Raw genomic sequence first — 22,538 nt, 5'->3', positions numbered from 1 at the left:
ACAGAGAGGTCACACAGACTGTCACCTCTCTCTCTTTCACTGATCGAGGCGCCGCACCAGCCGCCTCTGTAATCTCACACATGTCAGACTGTCAGGGACTCAGAGGGAGACCCTGATGAGTCTGCAGAGCCGAACGGAAGGAGAGGGACAAACTAAGAGGGGGAAAACAGGCCAGGCGCCCCTAGGCGGCAGTGCGCTCTAGGCGACTGCCTAACTTGCCTAGTGGTAGCGCCGGCCCTGGTGACTGGCCTTATATCCAACCCTATTCTGTATCTTTCTGTACGCAGTCCTGTAGTGGGTGGGCCAGCTGCTCAAATGTTATAATAAATATTAAAAAGATATTAAATGTTTGAAAGAAACGCTACGCTAAATAGTCAATGGAAACCTAAATCAGGCTATAACTGATGCATTAAACCACCAATTCTAGAAAGTGATGATTTATTCGATCCTACTACATCACATTTTTTCACAGGTTGCTTTTCAATAGCTGATGACTTTTTTTGTGACACTTTTCCTTTATAGATATGAAAAAATGCCCATATTTTGTTTCCTTAGTTAGCAACACCCTTGATTTTTTCCAACGCTTCAATTTAGCCTAGTAAATGTATACTAAAGCAGCATAAATTACTTATGCAGGCATAATGTGAAAGCTCACAAAGCATCTCTCTTAATGTATGAGGTGCAAACCTGGGAACTTTTTATATAACCTTACTCTGATTTAAAATATTACACCCTATTTAACTATGCTACAGCAAAAAAAAAAGACATGAAGTGCAATCATACCCTAAGAACCCATAGTATAACTGTCTGATAAAATTCCTAGGTATTGTTCCAATAATTTTTGATAAAAGTAAGGTTCAGTCAAACTCAAACACAGATCTTTAATCTTGGATCCTGGAATCCTGGAACAGCATTTTCAGGACAAATAAATAGCTGAGGACTTGCATATTTGAACAGTAACAGTGTATTTCCTTACTAATGTTTTGGACTTTTGAAATAAAGTCTAATTACAACATACTGTATTTGGTATACAGTTTGTGAAAGCAATAAAAAAAACATGGTGATCAATAGATGAGTGGAGGTTTGGGGCATTAACAAAGAGATCCTGAAAAGCTTGTAAATAAAGGTATTAAAGTATATTTGATATAAAGTCTGGTGAAAGCAAACATACACACAGAAACAGAAGCAAACACACACAATGATACAGAGCAGCCATTCTCAACCAGGGTTCCGTTAAACCTCAGGGTTCCCCCAGAGGTTGCTAAAGGTTCATTTCTCTGTGGCTGAGTGACCTTCCACCTGATGGTGCCTGCATAATTCTGGGCCAGAGCTACTTGGTAGAGCCAGCTGCATGACATAATTTATCCTTTTTTAGTTGTCTCTAATGGGGGCATTTTCCCCACTGGCCATCAATGTAAGGGACAATTGTCCCATTGACCTCTAATTAATTGTTTTCAGTAAGAATTCTTCAAGAACTGAACATTATTTTAAGGGTTCCTCTGAGCTTAAGAGGTTAAGAAAGGCTGATATAGAAAATGTATTAAAGAAAGGAGAAATAAGGACTATTTGCTGCAGGGCTCTGGAAAATGAAGTTTGCTAAGAATGCAAATAGAACTACCCAATTAAAATAATTTACAAAATGTCTTTTCACAACAAAAAGATAGTGACTAGTTAGCTAACAATGTTGGTACTACTGATGAGGCTTACCGCTTACCTTTAAAAACTGAGGTGTTGCAAGCCGGACAGTAGCAATGAAGCAAACCTGCTTGTTAAGCTGTGATCTGTATGTTCTTGAAACAGCTCCTTCATAGCCATTACATGAAGGGATTGGCACTGCAATGAAAGTGTGCATGTACTAAAGGTTAAAGAAAATATGTAATCTTCAGCATCTGTACTTGACATTATTGTAACCAGGATACAATATCTTTAATATCGATTGTAAATGCAATCTTATGATTTACCCCTCTATTTGTCCTGTTGACCACTTTCAGAGACAGAAAATGATGGGAAATCTAAAAATTTGAACTGTCACCAGAGCTAGAGATGAGGGGAAAAAACTCCTATAGGGACATTCAGTTCACTTTAGAGAGATTTTTATTTCTTTCCTATGTGTCTTTAGGACAGGAAGTGAAGAGAAATCTCCCCAGTGGGGCACATATTTTAACACTTTCATATTCTACATCTAAAACAAACAAAAAAAATTGGCTTTACATACACATTAAGGCAAACAAGTTGCTTTGCCCTAGTGCGAGCCCAACCAGCAGCACATATTAACCATGCCTTCACTCTCCAGCTGCCAGGAGTGAACACAAATTACAGGTAATTCTACTATTAGGTACCATGGGACTCTCTCCCCTTTCTGCCATATGACAGCACTGATGCAAATGTATCGTAGGAAGACTGCAATAGCTTTTAAATTATTGAGGGGAAAGGGAAACAAAGCACATTAAGAATTCTACCTAGGTTTTTTCTTTCTTTTTACAGGCATGTAAGTTTACATGATCTGCTCCATCTGTGGTTAGGTATTAAGTTGCCCATGCTCGGTGGAATTTTGTCAACCACTGCTCGACTACACTTTAATGTTGCAGTTACCCAAATCCTTGTTTAAAATGTGTATGTTGAATGTCAGTTTGGGTGGACTTAATAAATGAATTCCACCCAAACTGACCCAAACTGGAATTAATTCCACCCAAACTGACATTTTGATATACAAAGTGTATGTTATTATATTCTGTTCTGTTTTCTTGGATTTATTTGTGGCATATGATTATGCTTTCCAGGAAGACATGCAGATTCCCTGAGGAAGACTCTGGTATTACACAATTTTGAAACGTGTTGGATTCTGCCATGCATCTGCAATTATACTGTATCGTATTTTGAATGTATCATTACTAATTTGATTGATCCTTTTTACAATCACAATTGTTCCAATAAATTGTTTATTTTATCTAAACTTATCTTTCTCAAGAGAGATCCTTATTAGTTACCTTTAAAGTCCCACCCTTCTTAGGGGGTCCTTTCTTTCTTTTATAAACGTATTTAGGGATTACGGTAACACATTATCTGAGAATCACCTACATACCTCTCCAAACTGACATTTTATTTCTTATATCTCTATGGAACTAAAGAGGCTAGACTGTAAAGAAACATAATGTGTTTTCCAAATGTGCTACTACAGTAGGGTTTATATATTCAATTTTATTGTTCCTCTACAACTCCAGAATAAATATGCTATTTATGTTCAAAGTTTTTTTTACTAAACTGTCCCCAAGAAAGTCTCTATCATTACAAGAATAGCAATGCTAACCAATATACCAAAACAAATAATGGAAACCACTAAAGTAAAGACCTTTACTCTGAATTGGATGAAGAAGACAATAAAAGCAGCATGCTCAACTAATACTGCAAGACTTTTTGAGATCCATCCATCCATCCATCTAATTCGTATTAGAATTTTTTAATAATGAAATGTTGTTTTCCCAATCATTTTGGAAAGTTTCCTTTCACATAAAAACTCCAATTTGAAACAGAAAATAAGTACAAGCTACACCTTTATCATTCTGCTAGCATGTTACAATATGTAACCAAGGACCTCAAAAAATTGTATTTTATAATCCTTTGCATTACAAACTGAGTTTTCCTTTTCCTATGAATGATTTCATCATAGTATTTTTAGGAACAAACAATCCAATGTCATTTGATTTGCCTCCAACAGTGAGTCACACTGAAAAAAATGAAAACCAAAATAACAATAGGCTAAAACATGGCCTCAGCTGAAAACATTAGCCTGATTTTTTTTCCCTTATAATACAAAATGACATTTGGAATGAAGGCTCTGTACACAAATATGTATGTCCTTCCCCAAACGCTTTTCTACATGTTATAAACATGCTTCGGACCTCAGAGGTGAAATGAGGGCACTGAGTCACACTGCCTGTAAGGGATGTGAAAGAAACACAATGTGGTTTCTGGAAGGCAGGCTGAGGAATTTCTGCAAAGGATGACCTATTTGGAAAGACACCAGCAGAATTTAAATTACTGGTCTCTGCAATATAGAAGGCAAAAAAGTTCAGAAAGTATTGCCTGTAAAAAAAGAGCAGACATTCTTGCCTGTGACTTACTTAATATTATTTGGTTATACATTAACTCTAAAGTACAAATGTCTAACTTGTGTTGTGGCCCAAAACATTGAAATGCCATTTTCTGGGATACAATCTCTAGGTCTGTCATTGTTTCAGAACCCCAATATATTTCTTTTTCCAGAGATGCCTATAAAATTAATGGAATCTCTAGCAATTTGAGGTTCTCAGTAATGTATTGCGGGGCCCTGTTTGGTGACCCAGACTACAGACTACACACCTATGGTACAGATTAGAGAATTTCAAACTCATATTTGTAGAAGGCAATTCTTTTATTATTCTGCATGTAACTGAAAGTGAATTAATATTCGAAAAGGAGAATTGCTTCAGGATGTTCAGTCTCTTCCCAGCACAATCATTTGATGCCACATTTTTATATATATAATATGTGATCAAACTACACAGCTGAACGAAGAACGCTTATTCATTCATATGATTCTCCTTCTAATGTAGCTTGTCTAATCAACTTATCCTAGCACTGCAACACAACGGTATTATGTTTATTAAGTTACCATATCTTTAGATTTTAGGGCAGATAGAAAATCTGAGAAGGGAAGGTTTAACCTATTCTATTACTGTAACTGCCCCATTAAAAAAAATAAAAGAAATCTACTTTTAATAAAAACCTAAAATTACGTTGCATACGAAAAAAGTGGATTTATGCATTCTTCCCTCTTACTTCCTCAATTTATTTACCCACTTTTCACATACAGATGTCAGATGCCTACCCTTGGCCCTCTGTAGCTACTGCAGACCAAGGCCAGTTTATATCTGTTGAGTCAGTAAAGAACAATAGCAGGTTAATTTAACTCCTTTAAATTAATCAATACCTACCTTACAGTAGGAATACAGCTAAATTTCTGCAAGAATTATTATCAATTATATTAAAGAGCCCCGTTATGCATCACTCTGACTTGCTGGGGGGGGGGGGGGGCTGATTGAGGTGGGCAAGGTAATGGCTTTTAGTTTGGTTTTGAGGTGGAGTTTTGGAACAACATTCTTAATAGAGAACTCTGCTACTGGCAACAAGCAGACTCTCCCGAAGAGAGGTCTTATTGTCAAATGTCTTTTATTACTTAGTTACCACAAAACCAATCTTAGAAACTGAAGAGTACATGAACATACAAGACTTTGGGAAGCAAGCACAAGAAATGTAGGATATGGAAGAACATCTGAAAGGCTAAATCATCACATACTAATTGGATCAGTTCCACATCTAGCCATCAGATGTCTAGATTTAACCTGCTCAGAAAACACTGAGGGATGAAGTTAGGGTTGCCCCAAAAAGTATTAAGGGTGGATACAAATATATTCCAGGAATTCAAAATACTTGTATGCTGCCTGACTTATAGAATTGATCAGGTGGCATTTCTAAAGATACATTCCTGCACAAAAGGACAATGTCATATAATGCACAATGAACCGGAATTGGCCTGGTATTTACCGTATCTCACAGTACACCCCTCACATTTTTGTAAATATTTTATTATATCTTTTCATGTGACAACACTGAAGAAATTACACTTTGCTACAATGTAAAGTAGTGAGTGTACAGCTTGTATAACAGTGTACATTTTCTGTCCCCTCAAAATAACTCAACACACAGCCATTAATGTCTAAACCCCTGGCAACAAAAGTGAGTACACCCCTAAGTGAAAATGTCTGAATTGGGCCCAATTAGCTATTTTCCCTACCCGGTGTCATGTGACTCGTTAGTGTTACAAGGTCTCAGGTGTGAATGGGGAGCAGGTGTGTTAACCACTCTAGAACCGCTCACAGTAATACTACTGCGGCAGAGTGGTTCGTTATCGTCCAGAGACGTAGTATTAACGTCGTTAGACACTCCCCCTTCTGGGCGGCGCTTGCGCGCCGCCGGAGGCTCGCTCCCGCTGTTTTCATTCACAGCGGGAGTCGGGCCAGGGGAGGAGCAGCGGCGATCGCCGCTGCTCTTACCCGATCGTCGGGGATCGAGTCTGGAGATCCGCCCGCTGTGTGTAAACACAGCGGGCGGATCTCCATAGTGACAGGGAGTGACAGATCGGACTGTTCAGCATAGCTGGACATCCGATCTGTCCATGTCTCACACAGTCACCTCCCCCCCTACACGTCAGTAAGCACCAGGCATACATTAACCCCTCCCTCTCCAATAGAATTAACCCCTTCCCTGCCAGTGTCATTTTTACAGTAACAGTGCATATTTATAGCACTGATTACTGCAGTAATGTCACTGGTACCCCCAAAAGTGTCAAAAATGTCAGTCAAGGGTCCGATCTGTCCGCCGCAATGTCGCAGTCCCGCAAAAAAAATCGCAGATCGCCGCCATTACGCGTTAAAAAAAAAACACCAAAAATGACAGAAATCTTTCCCTTTGTTAGTAAACGCAATAACTTTTGCGCAAACCAATCAAAATACGCTTATTGCGATTTTTTTTACCAAACATATGTAGCATAAAACAAATTGGCCAAAAATTTTTAAAAAAATTGGTTTTTACATCTTTTTTGGGGGGAATTTCATATAAAAAAATGTTAAAAATATTGTTATTTTTTCAAAATAAACGCTCTTTTTTTGTTTATAGCGCAAAAAGTAAAAATCGCACAGGTGATCAAATACCACCAAAAGAAAGCTCTGTTTGTGGGAAAAAAAGGACGTAAATTTCGTTTGGGTACGGCGTCGCACGACCGCGCAATTTTCAGTTGAAGTCGCACAGCGCCGAATCGCAAAAAGTGGCCTGGACGGAAGACAGCAAAATCCTCCGGTGGTAAAGTGGTTAAATTTGGTGTTATCGCTCTCACTCTCGCTCTCTCATACTGGTCACTGGAAGTTCAACATGGCACCTCATGGCAAAGAACTCTCTGAGGATCTGGAAAAAAAGAATTGTTGCTCTACATAAAGATGGCCTAGGCTACAAGAACATTGCTAAGACCCTGAAACTGAGCTGCAGCACGGTGGCCAAGACTATACAGCTGAAGAAGTTGAATACACCTGCTCTTACATCCACCAGCTCCATGATGTCATCATGGAGGAGTGGAAGAGGACTCCAGTGGCAACCTGTGAAGCTCTGGTGAACTCCATGCCCAAGAGGGTTAAGGTAGTGCTGGAACATAATGGTGGCCACACAAAATATTGAAACGTTGGGCCCAATTTGGACATTTTCACTTAGGGGTGTACTCACTTTTGTTGCCAGTCAGGTCCATAAATATTGGGACATCAACACAATTCTAATCTTTTTGGCTCTATACACCACCACAATAGATTTGAAATAAAACAAACAAGGTGTGCTTTAACTGCAGACTTTCAGCTTTAATTTGAGGGTATTTACATCCAAATGAGGTGAACGGTGTAGGAATTACAACAGTTTGTTTATGTGCCTCCCACTTTTTAAGGGACCAAAAGTAATGGGACAGATTAACAATCATAAATCAAACTTTCACTTTTTAATACTTGGTTGCAAGTCGTTTGCAGTCAATTACAGCCTGAAGTCTGGAATGCATAGACATCACCAGACGCTGGGTTTCATCCCTGGTGATGCTCTGCCAGGCCTCTACTGCAACTGTCTTCAGTTCCTGCTTGTTCTTGGGGCATTTTCCCTTCAGTTTTGTCTTCAGCAAGTGAAATGCATGGTCAATCGGATTCAGGTCAAGTAATTGAATTGGCCATTGCATAACATTCCACTTCTTTCCCTTACAAAAACTCTTTGGTTGCTTTCGCAGTATGCTTCGTGTCATTGTCCATCTGCACTGTGAAGCGCCGTCCAATGAGTTCTGAAGCATTTGGCTGAATATGAGCAGATAATATTGCCAGAAACACTTCAGAATTAATCCTGCTGCTTTTGTCAGCGGTTACATCATCAATAAATAGAGAACCAGTTCCATTGGCAGCCATACATGCCCACACCATGACACTACCACCACCATGCTTCACTGATGAGGTGGTATGCTTTGGATCATGAGCAGTTCCTTTCCTTCTCCATACTCTTCTCTTCCCATCAATTTGGTACAAGTTGATTTTAGTCTCATCTGTCCATATGATGCTGTTCCAGAACTGTGAAGGCTTTTTTAGATGTTCTTTGGCAAACTCTAATCTGACCTTCCTGTTTTTGAGGCTCACCAATGGTTTACATCTTCTGGTGAACCCTCTGTGTTCACTCTGGTGAAGTCTTCTCTTGATTGTTGACTTTGACACACATACATCTACCTCCTGGAGAGTGTTCTTGATCTGGCAAGCTGTTGTTAAGGGTGTTTTCTTCCCCAGGGTAAGAATTCTTCGGTCATCCACCACAGTTGTTTTCCGTGGTCTTCTGGGTCTTTTGATGTTGCTGAGCTCACCGGTGTGTTCTTTCTTATTAAGGATGTTCCAAACAGTTGATTTGGCCACACCTAATGTTTTTGCTATCTCTCTGATGGGTTTGTTTTGTTTTTTCAGCCTAATGATGGCTTGCTTCCCTGATAGTGACAGCTCTTTGGATCTCATACTGAGAGTTGACAGCAACAGATTCCAAATGTAAATAGCACACTTGAAATTAACTCTGGACCTTTTATCTGCTCCTTGTAAATGGGATCATGAGGGAATAACACACACCTGGAAATGGAACAGCTGAGCAACCGATTGTCCCATTACTTTTGGTCCCTTAAAAAGTGGGAGGCACATATACAAACTGTTGTAATTCCTATACCTTTCACCTGATTTGGATGTAAATACCCTAAAATTAAAGCTGAAAGTCTGCAGTTAAGGCACATCTTGTTTGTTTCATTTTAAATCCATTGTGGTGGTGTATAGAGCCAAAAAGATTAGAATTGTGTCGATGTCCCAATATTTATGGACCTGACTGTAGCTCATAGAAATTAAATCAATTCAGACCGAGATTCGAGGCAGCTGTGGGAGATGCAAATAGTTAAAGTATCAGAATGTATAGCATGATAGGTATTATATTTATAATATTACATCTACTAAATCAGGGAATCCTGTTGGCATTTTTCCAGTGTGTATTAAAATTTGTATCGAAGAAGTAAAGTTTAATTAGAAAATGTTGTAAAGTTCAGCAGGGATCACGTTTCAAAGCTTTACAGGCAGGCCCATTTAAGCCAATTTAGGCTTAATTGCTCTGAGCAAGAAATTTGACATGGAAACATTCAAAACCCCAACCTTTCATTTCTTCAAAAGCATTAAAAGGGATGTAAGGGCTTGGGAAACAAACAAAAGGAGGCTATTCATCCATCCTGCCACCTTACTGTATGCTGTATGTGGCCCAATAGAATGCCCTTGATTCCTGGTTTTGACCTGATCTACCTAATAAAAGGCTTTAAGGACAGGATAAAGTCCTGTCTTGTTCCACTAGTTATCTAATAAGGGATTACATAAAGCACCCTTGATCCTAACTACCACAATAGATGAGGTAAGGTCTATTTTCAGGAACTCTAGGGCTGCTTCACACCACAATTTCTGCGTTGTGGATGCATTTTTGCATATGCATTTACATGTGTCTTTCATATTTATTTTTCCATAGATACCTATAAAATTAATGGACTCTCTAGCAATGTGAGGTTCTCGTTAATGTAATGTGGGGCCCTGTCTGGGGACCCAGACTATAGAATAAACAGCTAGGATAAAGCAAAAGTCCATGACTAAGCAGAAAACATCAAGTTGAGGATCTGGATAGTGTTATCCTGAGCTTCTCTTTGGGACATGCTGGGAAACATTTTAGCACCCTGAAAGGAATTTTGATACACAAGCTCTATCTAGCATATCCCTCTGTTTACCAAAGGATTTACACACATCTAGTTTTCAAGTCATGCTTTTTTTTCACATAATAGTGGAGAAGACCAATGCCCAATGGCCGATGTGTCTTTAATACTGCACTTTAGTCATGTCATGCACTTTATGGTGATTTATTGACCACGACGGGACCTATATTACCCATATCTATGACAAATTAGAAAGATGACTATCTATAGAATTTTAAGGCAGGTCACACATGGTGCAAATTTATTTTCTTTGGTTTCACAATTCCCCCATCAATACAAAAAGTTCTGACAGGGGAATCCCTACTGCCATGCAATTGTCTGCTCCCATCGGGGGAAGCTGTCCCTGTCGGGAGAAGACAGTGATTATCGCTAGTGGCTATAGCAGCAGCTAGTGATAATCGCAAGAGAATGTGGCAGGCGGGTTGTACTGATCAACTTGGTACATTTAGCCTGCCCATTAACGTTTCCAATCTTGGCCAGTTCAGCAGGAACTGGCCGAGATTTGAACCATGTATGGCCGGCCTAATGCAACATTCAGATTCAAGAGCTGTATCTTTATTCACATCAGTACTTCACCTTATAAAGATGCACCCAACATGCACAAGTCAGTGACAAATGGAAATACTTTGTCAATGGGCTGTATATTACAGTTCTAGCTAAAGATCACGTGAGTAATTGTATTACAATAAAAATAAACTTGCAGTCATAAAAAATAGACATACATTTTCAGCTGCTTACCATTGCTGCAAGACCGAAAATGTCCAACAAATTTAATATATTCATAGGTTTGGTATTCTTTGGGATTTAAAGTGCCTCTAAGAAGATGACAACAGAATTCCAAGTCACTGTCAGCTGAAAAATTGATAGAAGTGTAAAATAACTCTTAAAAGTTGCAAAACAATGACAAAAAAGCACTATGGGAGTTTTTAGAGAGTTAACCTGTTTTTAAAGATACAGATTTCAAAGATATCACCCAGTTTATAGCTTTACTCCTTAGTGTATTACCAACATAAAACAAACATGCAGGATTGAAATTCATGCTTTCCTGGTTACATGCTTGCTTCAGCTCAGATGACAGCCCTGGAGTTTGCATCTTTAAAACAAGACAGAAATGACAGCTTCCATATATTTAGCATTGCACATTTTCATTATATTCTTTAAAGGAAATAATAGGCATTTTGACGTACCTGATACATTTCTTATCTTGGAGTATATTAAAGGACACAGGGCTTGTATTCTTAGACCATGGGTCATAGCAGGCTATCATCAAATGACTGGACAGTGAGAAAAAAACGTGCTAGGGCCACCCCTAGTGTGCATGCAAATAACCCCACCCACTCAACCAAGATCAATTTTTCAGTAAGGAGCCATCTAAGACAAAAAGGGGTGGGGCATGTGTCCTGTAAATACTCTATCATAGGGAATTTACAGGTAAGTCAAAATTTTCATTATTTTAATCATATAGTACAGAACACAAAACATACAGAAATTCATAGATCATGGGGTGTCAATAAGCAATATGGAAAAACAGAAATGCCAACAGGCCCAAAAAATATAGGGGTTCAAAAACCCATAAACACTACATAACCGTTTGAAGCAACCTGTGGCTGAAGCTAGCATCACCTGGGGCTTGAACATCCAACTAGTAGAACTTGGAAAATGTATGAACAGAGGACCAGCTGGTAGCCTTCCAAACTGGGATGCTTTATGCTGAAAAGCTCAAGAGATGCCAACAGCCCTGGTGAGGAAAGGAGGAACCCTTTTACCTAAGATCCTTTTCAGAAAGGTGTTTTGATTAGTTCCACCTGTCAGTTTTTTAGGTGGACCCAATTGGAAGGTCCATTTATCCCTATGAACAGGCGGGTGTAAATGGACTTGTGTCTGTTTACACCTGCCTACCTCCGGGTCCGATCAGGCCCACTAAAATACATGGGAGAGGCCTCTGTCCTTTTCTATCTAGGTGGAGCAGCTCAGAGGTAGCCTGGTGTAAAAAGACAGCAATAGTTTGTTTACTCCTGGCCATACAGCAAAGTGGGCTCTGCCCGTGTCCTCTCTGCAGATACTGCGTAGACACAGATGTGTCATCCACCTGTTCTGCTCTGATCCACAGGGTATCAGCTCACAGATACACTGTTGATTGCAATGGAATCAGACCCATGTTAAAGGGGCTTTAGGGTGTAGGCCCTGGACATAAGTTGTCTGATCCACCTGACAATGGTGCAGTAGGAAGCGGATGTTCTCTTCGAGGTCCTACAGGCAGAACAAAGAGGAACTCAATATTGTGAACAAAGGCAGTGGCTGTTAGGTAGACCATTATAGCCTTGGCCACATCCAAGCAGTGTAGGGAAATTTTCCTTGTCATGCTTTTGGAAAGGACAAGGGGAAGAAAAAAAAATGTCCTCATTGACAAGGAAGGGAGAGATCACCTTAGGTCAAAGGATGGTTTTAGCCTTACAATCACCTTGCCCCTATGCAAAAGAAGAAAATGCTCTTTACAAGACAAAGTTATCACCTCAGAAACTTGCCTAATAGGTATAATGGTGACCAGGAAGACAACTTTACATTTGAGGTCTTCCATAGGAATATGTAAGGAATACGAAGTGCAGGTATCCAGCGCCAACAGGGATGACCACTTTGGTGTAGCTGTACTTAAGAAACTGGAATCAGACTTAGTAAGAATAAAATATAGTTTATTATCGTACACAAAACCAATCCAACACCAGCAGATCATAAGAAAAGCAAAAGTGAACAATAAATGTTACAGTGAAGCAAAAGCAAACCAACAACCTAACTATAATACACTATACAGAAATGGCATGACTGGGACTGGAAACAAGGTGAGCAGAGATGGAGTAAAGGGATACAGGAAACTAGGTGCAAGATACAGGATAAGGCAGGGACCAGCATAATCAGCAAGCAGGGCACTGGAACTGTGCACTTTAACAGGTTCTGACAAATGTCTCTAATCGGTTCAAAGGAGGGGTCACTGAAGAACAGAGAGCACAAGGCTAAGGTCAAGGCTGACACAAGAAATAAAATTAGGGGATTTACATGAGCAACCCCCCAAAGATATGTTTTGATTAGGGACTGCAAGGCAAGAAATTTCTGGAAGAGAATGGATAAAGTAGAAACTTGAGGGTGCTAAGGTCCAGACACTGTTCAAGACCAGACTGAAGAAAGATCAAAATATTAGGGAATATTCCCTAATGTTCAGCAATCTGTCTGCATAGAAAAATGAGGAACAGGTGCAGTGCTCAAAGCAGGGGAACCACTTGTAAATCAAAGATGGAATCCAAGAATGGGTGCTCTGGCTCGAATGTCCTCCAGCCATCAGTAGAAGTCAAAAGAAAAATAGAGACGGCAACTCTGAAGTCCATGCAAATATCTTTATTGCTTACATGAAGTTGAACATAAAGTGGGTTAAGGCGTTTCAGCAAATAGCATTGATCACAGCTGTGATCAAGGTTATTTACCGAAACACGTTAGGCAATTTCATACTCAACTTCATGTAAGCAATAAAGATATTTGTATGGATTTTTGTATGGACTTCGGAGTTGCCAGCTCTATTTTTCGTATTGATCTGTATGCATACCATGCAAAGTAAGCATTTGATGTGCAATGATAAGTCTTGTAGGAGCTGAATTTTCTTGCTCTTAGTAAGGTAGGAATTACAAAATCAAAAACACCCCTGTTCTTTAGGACTTGGGATTCAACAGCCATGGTGTTAAAGCCAGTGACTAGGAAGCAGGATGGAATAGGGGATCTTGGGCCAGTAAGTCTTGTTTGTTTGAAAGAGGCCAAGGCTCATCCACCAGAAATTTGTGTTTGTTTGTTACCACGTCCTTCTGGGACAATTTGCTGCAATGAGAATCACTGTGGCTCTTTTTGCTTCTCTATCTTAAACAGAAGTCAAGACAGGATTTTCATTGGTGGGAAGGCATACACCAATTTCAACTGAGTCTGAGGAATCACCAGAGCATCTAGTGTAAAAGCTAGAGGATCCCTGGTTCTGGCTATGACTTTGTTCAGCTTTTTTTTTACCTGGACAGGTTGACAGGTCTCAGGTTGAAGAGACCACTCCCTATGCGTTGGTGGCTTAGGAAGTCAACCTGCCAATTGTCCACTCCAAGGATGTGGATAGCCCAAGCAGCCACAATTTAAGTTTTCACTCAGGAAATTGGCAGAATTGTTTCTCTTAGGGCAGCTTGACTTCTGGTGCTCCCTGCTTGTTTATGTAGGCCACTGCTGTGACAGTGTTCCACCCTGACAGGAAGAAGGGAGGGCCAGCATTGTAAAGACAATCTGATGACTTTCAGTTCCAGTGTTGATGGGGAGTTTCAATTCCTCTGGGAACCATGTTCCCTGTAAGGATGGCATTCATTGTCACCCCTTTCCAGGGCAGGTGAAGGAATATTTTTTCCAATTCCAGGGCAGAATTGGATATCCACAATGCAAGAAAGAGATTTGTCTGGCTGGAAAGAAGAAGTGGACACTGCCAAAGCTTGAATTTGCTAGTTCCATGTTGTCAGTATGTTAGACTTAAGAGGTCTGGAGTAAAACTGGGCCATGTGAAATGCTTTGAAGGAGGATACCATTAAGTCGAGAACCCTCATGCAGAAGTGAACTGAGGGGTTCTAAAGGAAAGTTCTGGCTTGTGCTGTTCCCAGGATTAGACCCAGGTACTTCAGATGGTGTGAGGGCTGTAACGCAGATATTGGAAAATTGATTACCCAGCTAAATGTTTGAAGGAACTTAACTGACTTCTGGACATTGGCAGACAAGGTTGCAGCTGAGAAGTCCTTCAGCAAGAAGTTGTCCAGGTAACCTATGAAAAATTCAAGAAGTGGGGAAAGCACTTTTGTTAACACTTGGGGTGCATGATAGAGCCCAAATTGTAAAGCTTTAAATTGTGAATGTTGTTATCCCACAGTAAAATGCAGAAGGTGTTGATATGAGGGGAATATGGGGATGTTTAGATAGGCATCTTCTTTGTCTACTGATTCCAGAAACTATTTATGTCTGAGAGAAACAATGACAGATATTGTTGATTCCATTCAAAACTTTGGTAGTTGAAGAAATCAGTTGAAAGATGGTAAATCCAGTATTGGGCAGATGCCCCATTTTGTTTTGGGGCTGTGAATAGGTTTGAATAGAAACCTTGAAACCATTCTTCTGAAGGAACTGGTACAATGACTCCTCAAGTCCTTGAAGTTAGTGCAAGGTGATAATTAAATTTGCTTTTTGTTTGGTGGTCCGGAGCTGGCAGATAGGAAGGTAAAATGTGAAAAGGGAATAGGAACTCTATTTTGTACCCCTGTGAATTAACAGATTGGATCCAAAAGTCTGAAATGTCTTGGAGCCTCACTGATGTATATCTGAACTGAATTCCCCCACTCCAAGGAGTGGGAGCACCCATTCATTTTGGGGAGTGTCTCTGGGCACGCTTGGTGGACCTAAGAGATCAAAGACTCAACAAAAGAAAGTGTTAAGCCTTGGTTTTGAGATTGATGCCTGGGGAGAGTGAAAAGAAACCTGTGAGCAGAGAGCGGGGGGGGGCGAGGCCGAGCAGCCAGCTCGGGAGGGCCAGTGTACAGGCCATGGGGAATATCGGTGGTCAGGCCCCGGGGGCCCAGGCCTAAAGCTGATGGCTGCCCTGCCCCCCCCCCACCCTTCCTCTTCTATTTTTGGCACTTTTTTTGGAAGGGGGGGTGCAGGTACCTGGTATTTTTTTTTACCAAAATCTAGCAAAGAAGAAAATACATTAATATGAACTTAGAGTTGTTCTGCTCATTAGGCAGCCTTTTGTATAACTGGCAAAATTATAATGAAAATATAACTCACAATTCAAATAATTTAGAGATGCAGAATCTGTCACAAGCATATGTGAAGACAGGATTTTATAGATGTCTGAATGTTCTTGTTCTGGTAGAAAATTCAACAAGTTTTGATCCATGATGTCAGACTGTTGAGAGGAAAGAACATTAGAAACAAATGCGTCACTGATAATCATTTGTCATAAGGAAAAGCTCAAATAAGTGTGCTGTTCAGTCTGAGTAACTCATAGTCATAGAAATTTTGAGGGATGAAGGAGAATATCTGGTCCAGATCCTCCAAGCAGTCACGTGCCCTTAGTTACAGAACAGTTTATCCTTTGCTATGAATCGCTAAGATTTATTTGTCTTTATACGGACAGTATATCCTTCTGCTTATCAAATCAACTTCGGACAAAATACTTAAATCGCTTTATGCCATAAAACAGCTTCACTGTGTCTTTGTTAGAAATTACATCATTTAAGCATATCCTTAACTTGCCATACACCGTCAAATATAATTAGACACTTTAGTGATCCCTTCTTCAGCAGAAACTCACCTCCAAAAATTAGCAATGCAATATAAGTACCTTCATTACTGTCAAAGTATCAGCTGTATCTGAAAATATCATAATGAATCAGGCAAAAAGCGTCAACCTAAAAAAACGCCCATGCAAATTGCACAACAGAAATTTGCCTGTAATCAATTACTTTCTTTAAGATTGTGACTGGCTACAATAACCCAAAAGTGCAACACTTTCTGACCATTTTTGAATAGAGATCTTCTAGCAATCACTGGAACAGTAACGCACTTTTTTTCTAGTTATTATTCATGCCAATCTGCAATCAGTCATCGATGGCACAACTGCTCATTTCTCTGCAATCACTTGTGCAGTTTGGGCCTGGGCATGCAATTTAGAGGGTTCCATGACAAAAATGTTAGGATCCCCTAAAGGCAGATTTATATTTATTAATCTGATATTTATTGTTATGTGTGGCAGCAACATTGCTCTGTCAAGAAATCTAAAAGACTCATAATATAAGAGAAGTAAAATGTAATGCTTACTTACTGGCAAATGCCCAAGCAGTGGCGTGATACTATCAGAAACATAGATGATGCTTCCATCCGTGGTAAGTGCAATAATGAAGCCATCAAGAGCCTACAACACGAGAAAAGGATTGCATCTATTTTTCATTTGAAAACTACTTTTCAATCATTTTTGTCACCAGAAGCCTACTATCTTGTGCTACATTCTTGTATGCACTTATTCTGAAACACCCATCACTGACTTTCATCCTGTATGCATTAGTTTTTATCTTTGGGTGGGACTAATTCTTTTTTTTTTCAATAATCTTTATTTGAGACATTTTTACAATCAATTGAAAAACATAGCGCCAACGAACATAATAAAAACTACCTCATACAAATCCCGCAAGACAATGGTGGGAGGTGGGGTGGTGGTGGGACAAAGGGTGGGAGGTGGAGTGGTGGTGGGACTAATTCTAATGCTTGCCGTAAACATAGAAATAAATAGATGATCAAAGATTTTATCATTTTAATCAACCTTATCCTTGAAAAAAATGCTAAACACAACAAAGAAAAAAGATCGATTTGGTCTAATTGCTCTTTAATAAAAAATCATGTTTTACTGGGGAAAACCTGCTGTTTAGTATGAAAAGCAAATAATACAATTCTACAGCTTTGCTCTGCTGCTGGGTAAAATCCAGATCTTGCTTGCCAGCAAGGAAGCAGCGGCAGAAATTAATCTTGCTAGTTCAGCCTGTGTCAAACAATGCCTTTTTTTTTTTTTGCTACTTTCTTGGTGATTGTGCCACTGGCAATTTTCCTCCAGCAAGAGAGTTGCTAGTGTAACATATACTAACTAGTAAAGTACTAGTAACTAGTAGACATGATGAGAAAATCAGATGAAAAATACTGCATTCCGAGCAAACGTCCAATAATCTGATCATTAGTACACCACTTTCGAGAGCCGATCATAACAGTTAATGCTAAATTATCTGAAGTGACAAGCACAAATGATTTTCAAGTAATTAGTATATTATTTGTAAAAAAAAAATCATGTGACCAAGACCACACATGCTCAGAAGTGAAAGAATACATTTCAATACAATACAGTTCATCACTTCTGAAGTTGCATTCTGTCACTGAGAATTTTCGTAACTTTAGTAACTTTTTGGTTTCCGATATCAGTCTAGCATGCAAAAAAAAATGGACGAACAGTCGTCTGATATTCTTATCAGGTGCTTTTTTCTGACAGATATTTACAGATTAACCTGTAACTGTAACCTGTGACTAAGGTATACCAATAATATCAATAATATCAATTCTGTTTTACTTTAAAAAAAAAACATCCTTCATAGTAAGAGTAAACCATGGTATACAATAGCTCCTGAAATATTTGCAAGTCTCTACAGAGATAATGAAGTCACTTTTGGCTCCTCAGAGCTTTGAATGTGGAGAAAGACCAACACACTCCAAAAATACAATTAGCATACGCAGTAATTTGAGGAGGGAGGGAGAATTCTTACCTCCAACATCAGCTGAGTGAACTCTTCATTACTGAGAAATGATGGCTTCCAGTTTGGATGAATATCACCACGCTCTGTCTGTGCTGTAACTTCTGTCCACACAGAAAAAATATATATTTAAAATACATTTTATGTTGTATAATACTGTATAGCAGTATATATAAAAAATTAAAGAAAGGTGTATACTCCTCAAACATTGATTTTGGGTCACAACTACAATCATCCTAGATTACTGGGATACCTATTATATGAGCTAAAGATATGAGATAAAAATATTCCATTGCACACCATATCAGAGTGGACCAATCAATTTCAGGGTGATGTTGCTGGTATTAGAGTGAAGTGGGGTTAATATATGTCGCTAGCACACCTGTAACATATTTTATATTTTGTTGTATACTGTACAATTTAAGATATTTAATGTACAATGTGACATCACCTATAGCAACTAATTAGGTTTGCTGATCTTGCTTCAGCAAAGGGAAATCTTGGTTGAGGCTGACTGCACATAAGCTTAGCACTTGTAAAAATATCCTGAGAGTAATAACTACAGAGAGCATGTAAGAAGAGGTACAGAAATGCTGTAGAAAAAAAAAAAGAAGGCAAAAGCCCATAACACACCAAAATACATGTTTTAAAACAAATGATTCATTACAAGTGGATTAGACCTTAGTTTTTTTTTTTTTAAATCTATAGTGAGAAATCATTTAATTTCTTCTTATGTAAGCTTTACTTATAAACCATGTCATTTTTTTTTAACAGTTACATAAACTATTCACTGTATGCTGGGCTTTAATCCATGATTGAATATTGGGCCGAGCCAGAGAGGATACATTTCTTCTCTTCTGTATCCACTACTGAGAACTAAAAAACCCTTTTTAGAAAAAGAAATACTACATAGTTGTTCCCAGGGTAAACTAAATCTAGAACTCTTCTGGAATTGTTGCTGTGCAGAAGCCTGAATGGCTACGAACATCATAATCTGACTATTGAGGTAGTTTGGCAACAAGTGGAGCCAAAATCTAGCCTTACTGATTAAGAAGCAGATATTCAATCTTAGTATTTACAAGAAAAACTCTTTAACTAAATTAAGTGATTGATTTACTAAAACTGGAGAGTGCAAAATCTGGCAAAGCTGTCCATGGTAGCCAATCAGCTTCTAACTTCAGCTTGTTCAGTTAAGCTTTAAAAAATATATAAATGGGGAAAATTTCTGTGCTAGTGGGTAAAACTCATAAATATATGTGTAAATTGAATGAGGTGAAAGCAGCATACAAAGAAATCATAGAAAAAAAATCCCCAAAAACAATATATCAATATGTGTAGCGCTAACAAAACATTATAACTTATAAACTGACAAAATTAATTACATTGGTGATATAATCATAAATAGAAATGAATCCGTGAAGAAGTCAATCAGAATATAGTGCCAAAAAAACATGTGTGTGAACCAAGTCCATGCGAAATAAAAATATTAAAAAATATCAAACAGTGTCCAAACAAATTCTTCAAGAGTGAGATATATGGTATTGAAGAAAATTCCAGGAACCACAAGTCCCAGCAGGTGAGTTTCCAATTTCCACAGCACCAAGAATATGGAAGAAGAAGACAGCACCCGTGCAGAAAACAGCAAGGAAGCAAAATATAGCAGCTTACCAGAGCAAGTTGGTCACCCAAATTAATGGATAGACCACTGTAGGCTTAGCAGTATTGACCAAAAGGAATCACCAGATGTCACTTCACACTTGGACCACGCCCCTGACGACGTCAAACGTATGACGAAACCGGTCGGGTGGAGTCAGACATGACGCGACCACGCCCCCAACAGCCAGCTTCTACTTGTATGGTGCATATGAAGACGCTGCTAATCCTGCATCCTTGCACACATTTATATGCGAATTGATGTCTTCTGAAATGTGAGTGCAATACCTATGTTTTTAATAAATATGCTGTTTTTATGGAGTTACACTATGTCCCCATTATCGTTTTTTATATGCTAAATCAGATAGCGGACTTGAGTTGCTGGTCACTAGTGAAGTGACATCTGGTGGTTCCTTTTGGTCAATACTGCTAAGCCTACAGTGGAATTTTCTTCAATACCATATATCTCACTCTTGAGGAATTTGTTTGGACAATGTTTGATATTTTTTAATATTTTTATTGCGCAAGCTTTAAAAAAAACCTGGAAGCTGATTGGTTTCTTTGCAGAGCTGCATCAGATTTTGCACTCTCATGTTTTAGTAAATCCAGCACTGAAATAATCAGTGTTGGATCAAAGCTGCCATCAACCCCTTAATTATATAGGAAATATTGTAACAAACCTCTTTGTGGGACTTTTACAAAGCACCCAAAACAGCAGGAAACATATTACTATAAAAATATAAATATTTATTAGTAGTAACTCCTAAAAAAGGACCTTGGATGAGGCCTATATTGGTTTTAAAACATCAACAGACATATGATAACATGATTCATGTATGGAGTGGTGATACCTAATACAATAAGTGACTGCACATTCCCCGAGGTTCAGTAACAGTTATACATGGAACGTTCTGAACCTCGGGGAATGTGCAGTCACTCATTGTATTAGGTATCACCACTTCATACATGAATCATGTTATCATATGTCTGTTGATGTTTAAAAACTAATATAGGCCTCATGTGGGGTCCTTTTTAAGAGTTCCTACTAAGAAACATTTATATTTTTATAGTAGTATGTTTCCTGCTGTTTTGTTTGCCTTGCAAAATTCCCACAGAGGTTCATTACAATATTTCTATAAGTTTTAGTAAATCAACGTCAATGTGTTTATTTATTACTTTTGATGATGCAAGCACCCAGTTTTCAAACTGTGCTTGGAATATCTGGGCTCTACATAATATAAAGCATTTGCAGTTTGTAAATATGAGTCATAAATTATGTAAATCTTTAACATTCCTATTTTTTTAAATAATAACTCGCCCACACAATATACTTAATATGTGAAAAATAAGCATCTTTGCTACATACCTCACTCAAATCATTACCTAAAATTACATACCATATGCCACATACAGTGAAATATGCTTTTTCTTTGGCAAAAAGCTGACATTATTTAGATCTACAACAAACCATAGACAAATCCTAACATACTAGAGAAATCAAAACTGGTTTAAGAAGGAAATACTAATGTATTGCAGAGCACATGTACTTACCAATATTTTATGTTTATCCTTTAACTTTAGTACAGTACTAAATGTACTCTATGTGCTGCTATTCATCAACTCTATACTTCTATTTCTGTAACCAACAGTTTTGTTTAACAGATTAAGCAAACTTTCTAGCATTATTCTACCATATGCTTTTACAGTGTTGCTATTTAAACATAGCATAGCTAAGCGATCTCCGTGACAGTGCTAATTAGGGCTGTTGAAAATAATAGTTGCATCGATGTATCGCGATGCGGCCACCCGCGATTCTGCATCGATGCGGACCCCCCGAATAATCGATTTATGGCTCCTCCCCCTCCCTCTCTCTTCTGTCTTCTCCCCCTCCCTCCCTCTTCTGTCATTGCTGGATAAGACGCATGTAGGCGTCTGCTTCCCGCCTAGCTCTCCTGCGCAACAGCTCTGCTTACTTCCGTTAATCGTGATGCATCGCGGAATCGAATCGTATCGACTCGTGACCCTAATAATCATATACGAATCGAATCGTGAGGTAAGTGAAGATGCGCAGCCCTAGTGCTAATAATATAATAAATCCTCCCCATGCATTACTGGACCACCAAAACCCACAGCAATGCTTAGATGCACACTGTATATTACAAATCCAATCATCATGGAATTTAAGTTAGAACTAAAGCCATAGCTTTTTTTTTGGACAGCGCAGGGAAGGGTTATAACATGTCAGTTTTTTTGCCAACAGCAGATTTTCATTCCTTTCCTGTACCATAGCCAAAACAGGAAGTGAGAAAAGATTCCTCCAAAGAGAGAGATCCATCAGTGTCCCCACTGGAACATTTCACCTTTTTACCTGTTCTAGTGACAACCCAATATTTGGGATTGGTGATAGCAGTAAACAGGACAAATGGAGAGGGTGGATCTCACCCTCCTCATGCACATGGGTGCAATTGCTCGTACAACATAAAGGCACTGCATATTTCTGGAGCTAGGGCTGTCCTGGAGATGCCTCTGGCCCTCTTTAGACATGAACAAGTAAGGGCGGCTTACGCAGCTATGCAACACTATTTGTGTAAAATAGCGCATGCACAGATGTAAATAGCGCCTTCACCTAATTTTGTCAATGGGCACCTGTACACAGT

The 22,538-nt window shown here is 38.9% G+C and overlaps 1 protein-coding gene across 2 annotated transcripts in view; it reads right to left on the bottom strand.

Annotated features, from left to right (window-relative positions):
• Positions 1-22,538, bottom strand: part of NPAS2 (neuronal PAS domain protein 2) — a 201,136-nt gene that overhangs the window by 52,521 nt on the left and 126,077 nt on the right. For both annotated transcript variants that reach the window (XM_082244362.1, XM_082244363.1), the window contains exons 4-8: positions 18,241-18,332; positions 16,761-16,850; positions 15,722-15,842; positions 10,619-10,732; positions 1,715-1,833 (exon numbers count right to left, since the gene is read on the bottom strand). In XM_082244362.1, coding sequence (XP_082100488.1) covers positions 1,715-1,833; positions 10,619-10,732; positions 15,722-15,842; positions 16,761-16,850; positions 18,241-18,332 — 536 coding nt within the window. The remainder of the gene's footprint in view (positions 1-1,714; positions 1,834-10,618; positions 10,733-15,721; positions 15,843-16,760; positions 16,851-18,240; positions 18,333-22,538) is intronic.

This window comes from Pelophylax lessonae (assembly GCF_965119305.1).
Source record: "Pelophylax lessonae genome assembly, chromosome: 2".
Taxonomy (NCBI): Eukaryota; Metazoa; Chordata; class Amphibia; order Anura; family Ranidae; genus Pelophylax; species Pelophylax lessonae.
The sequence above is the reverse complement of the archived record's forward strand: the minus strand, read 5'-3'. Positions and strand labels throughout refer to the sequence as shown.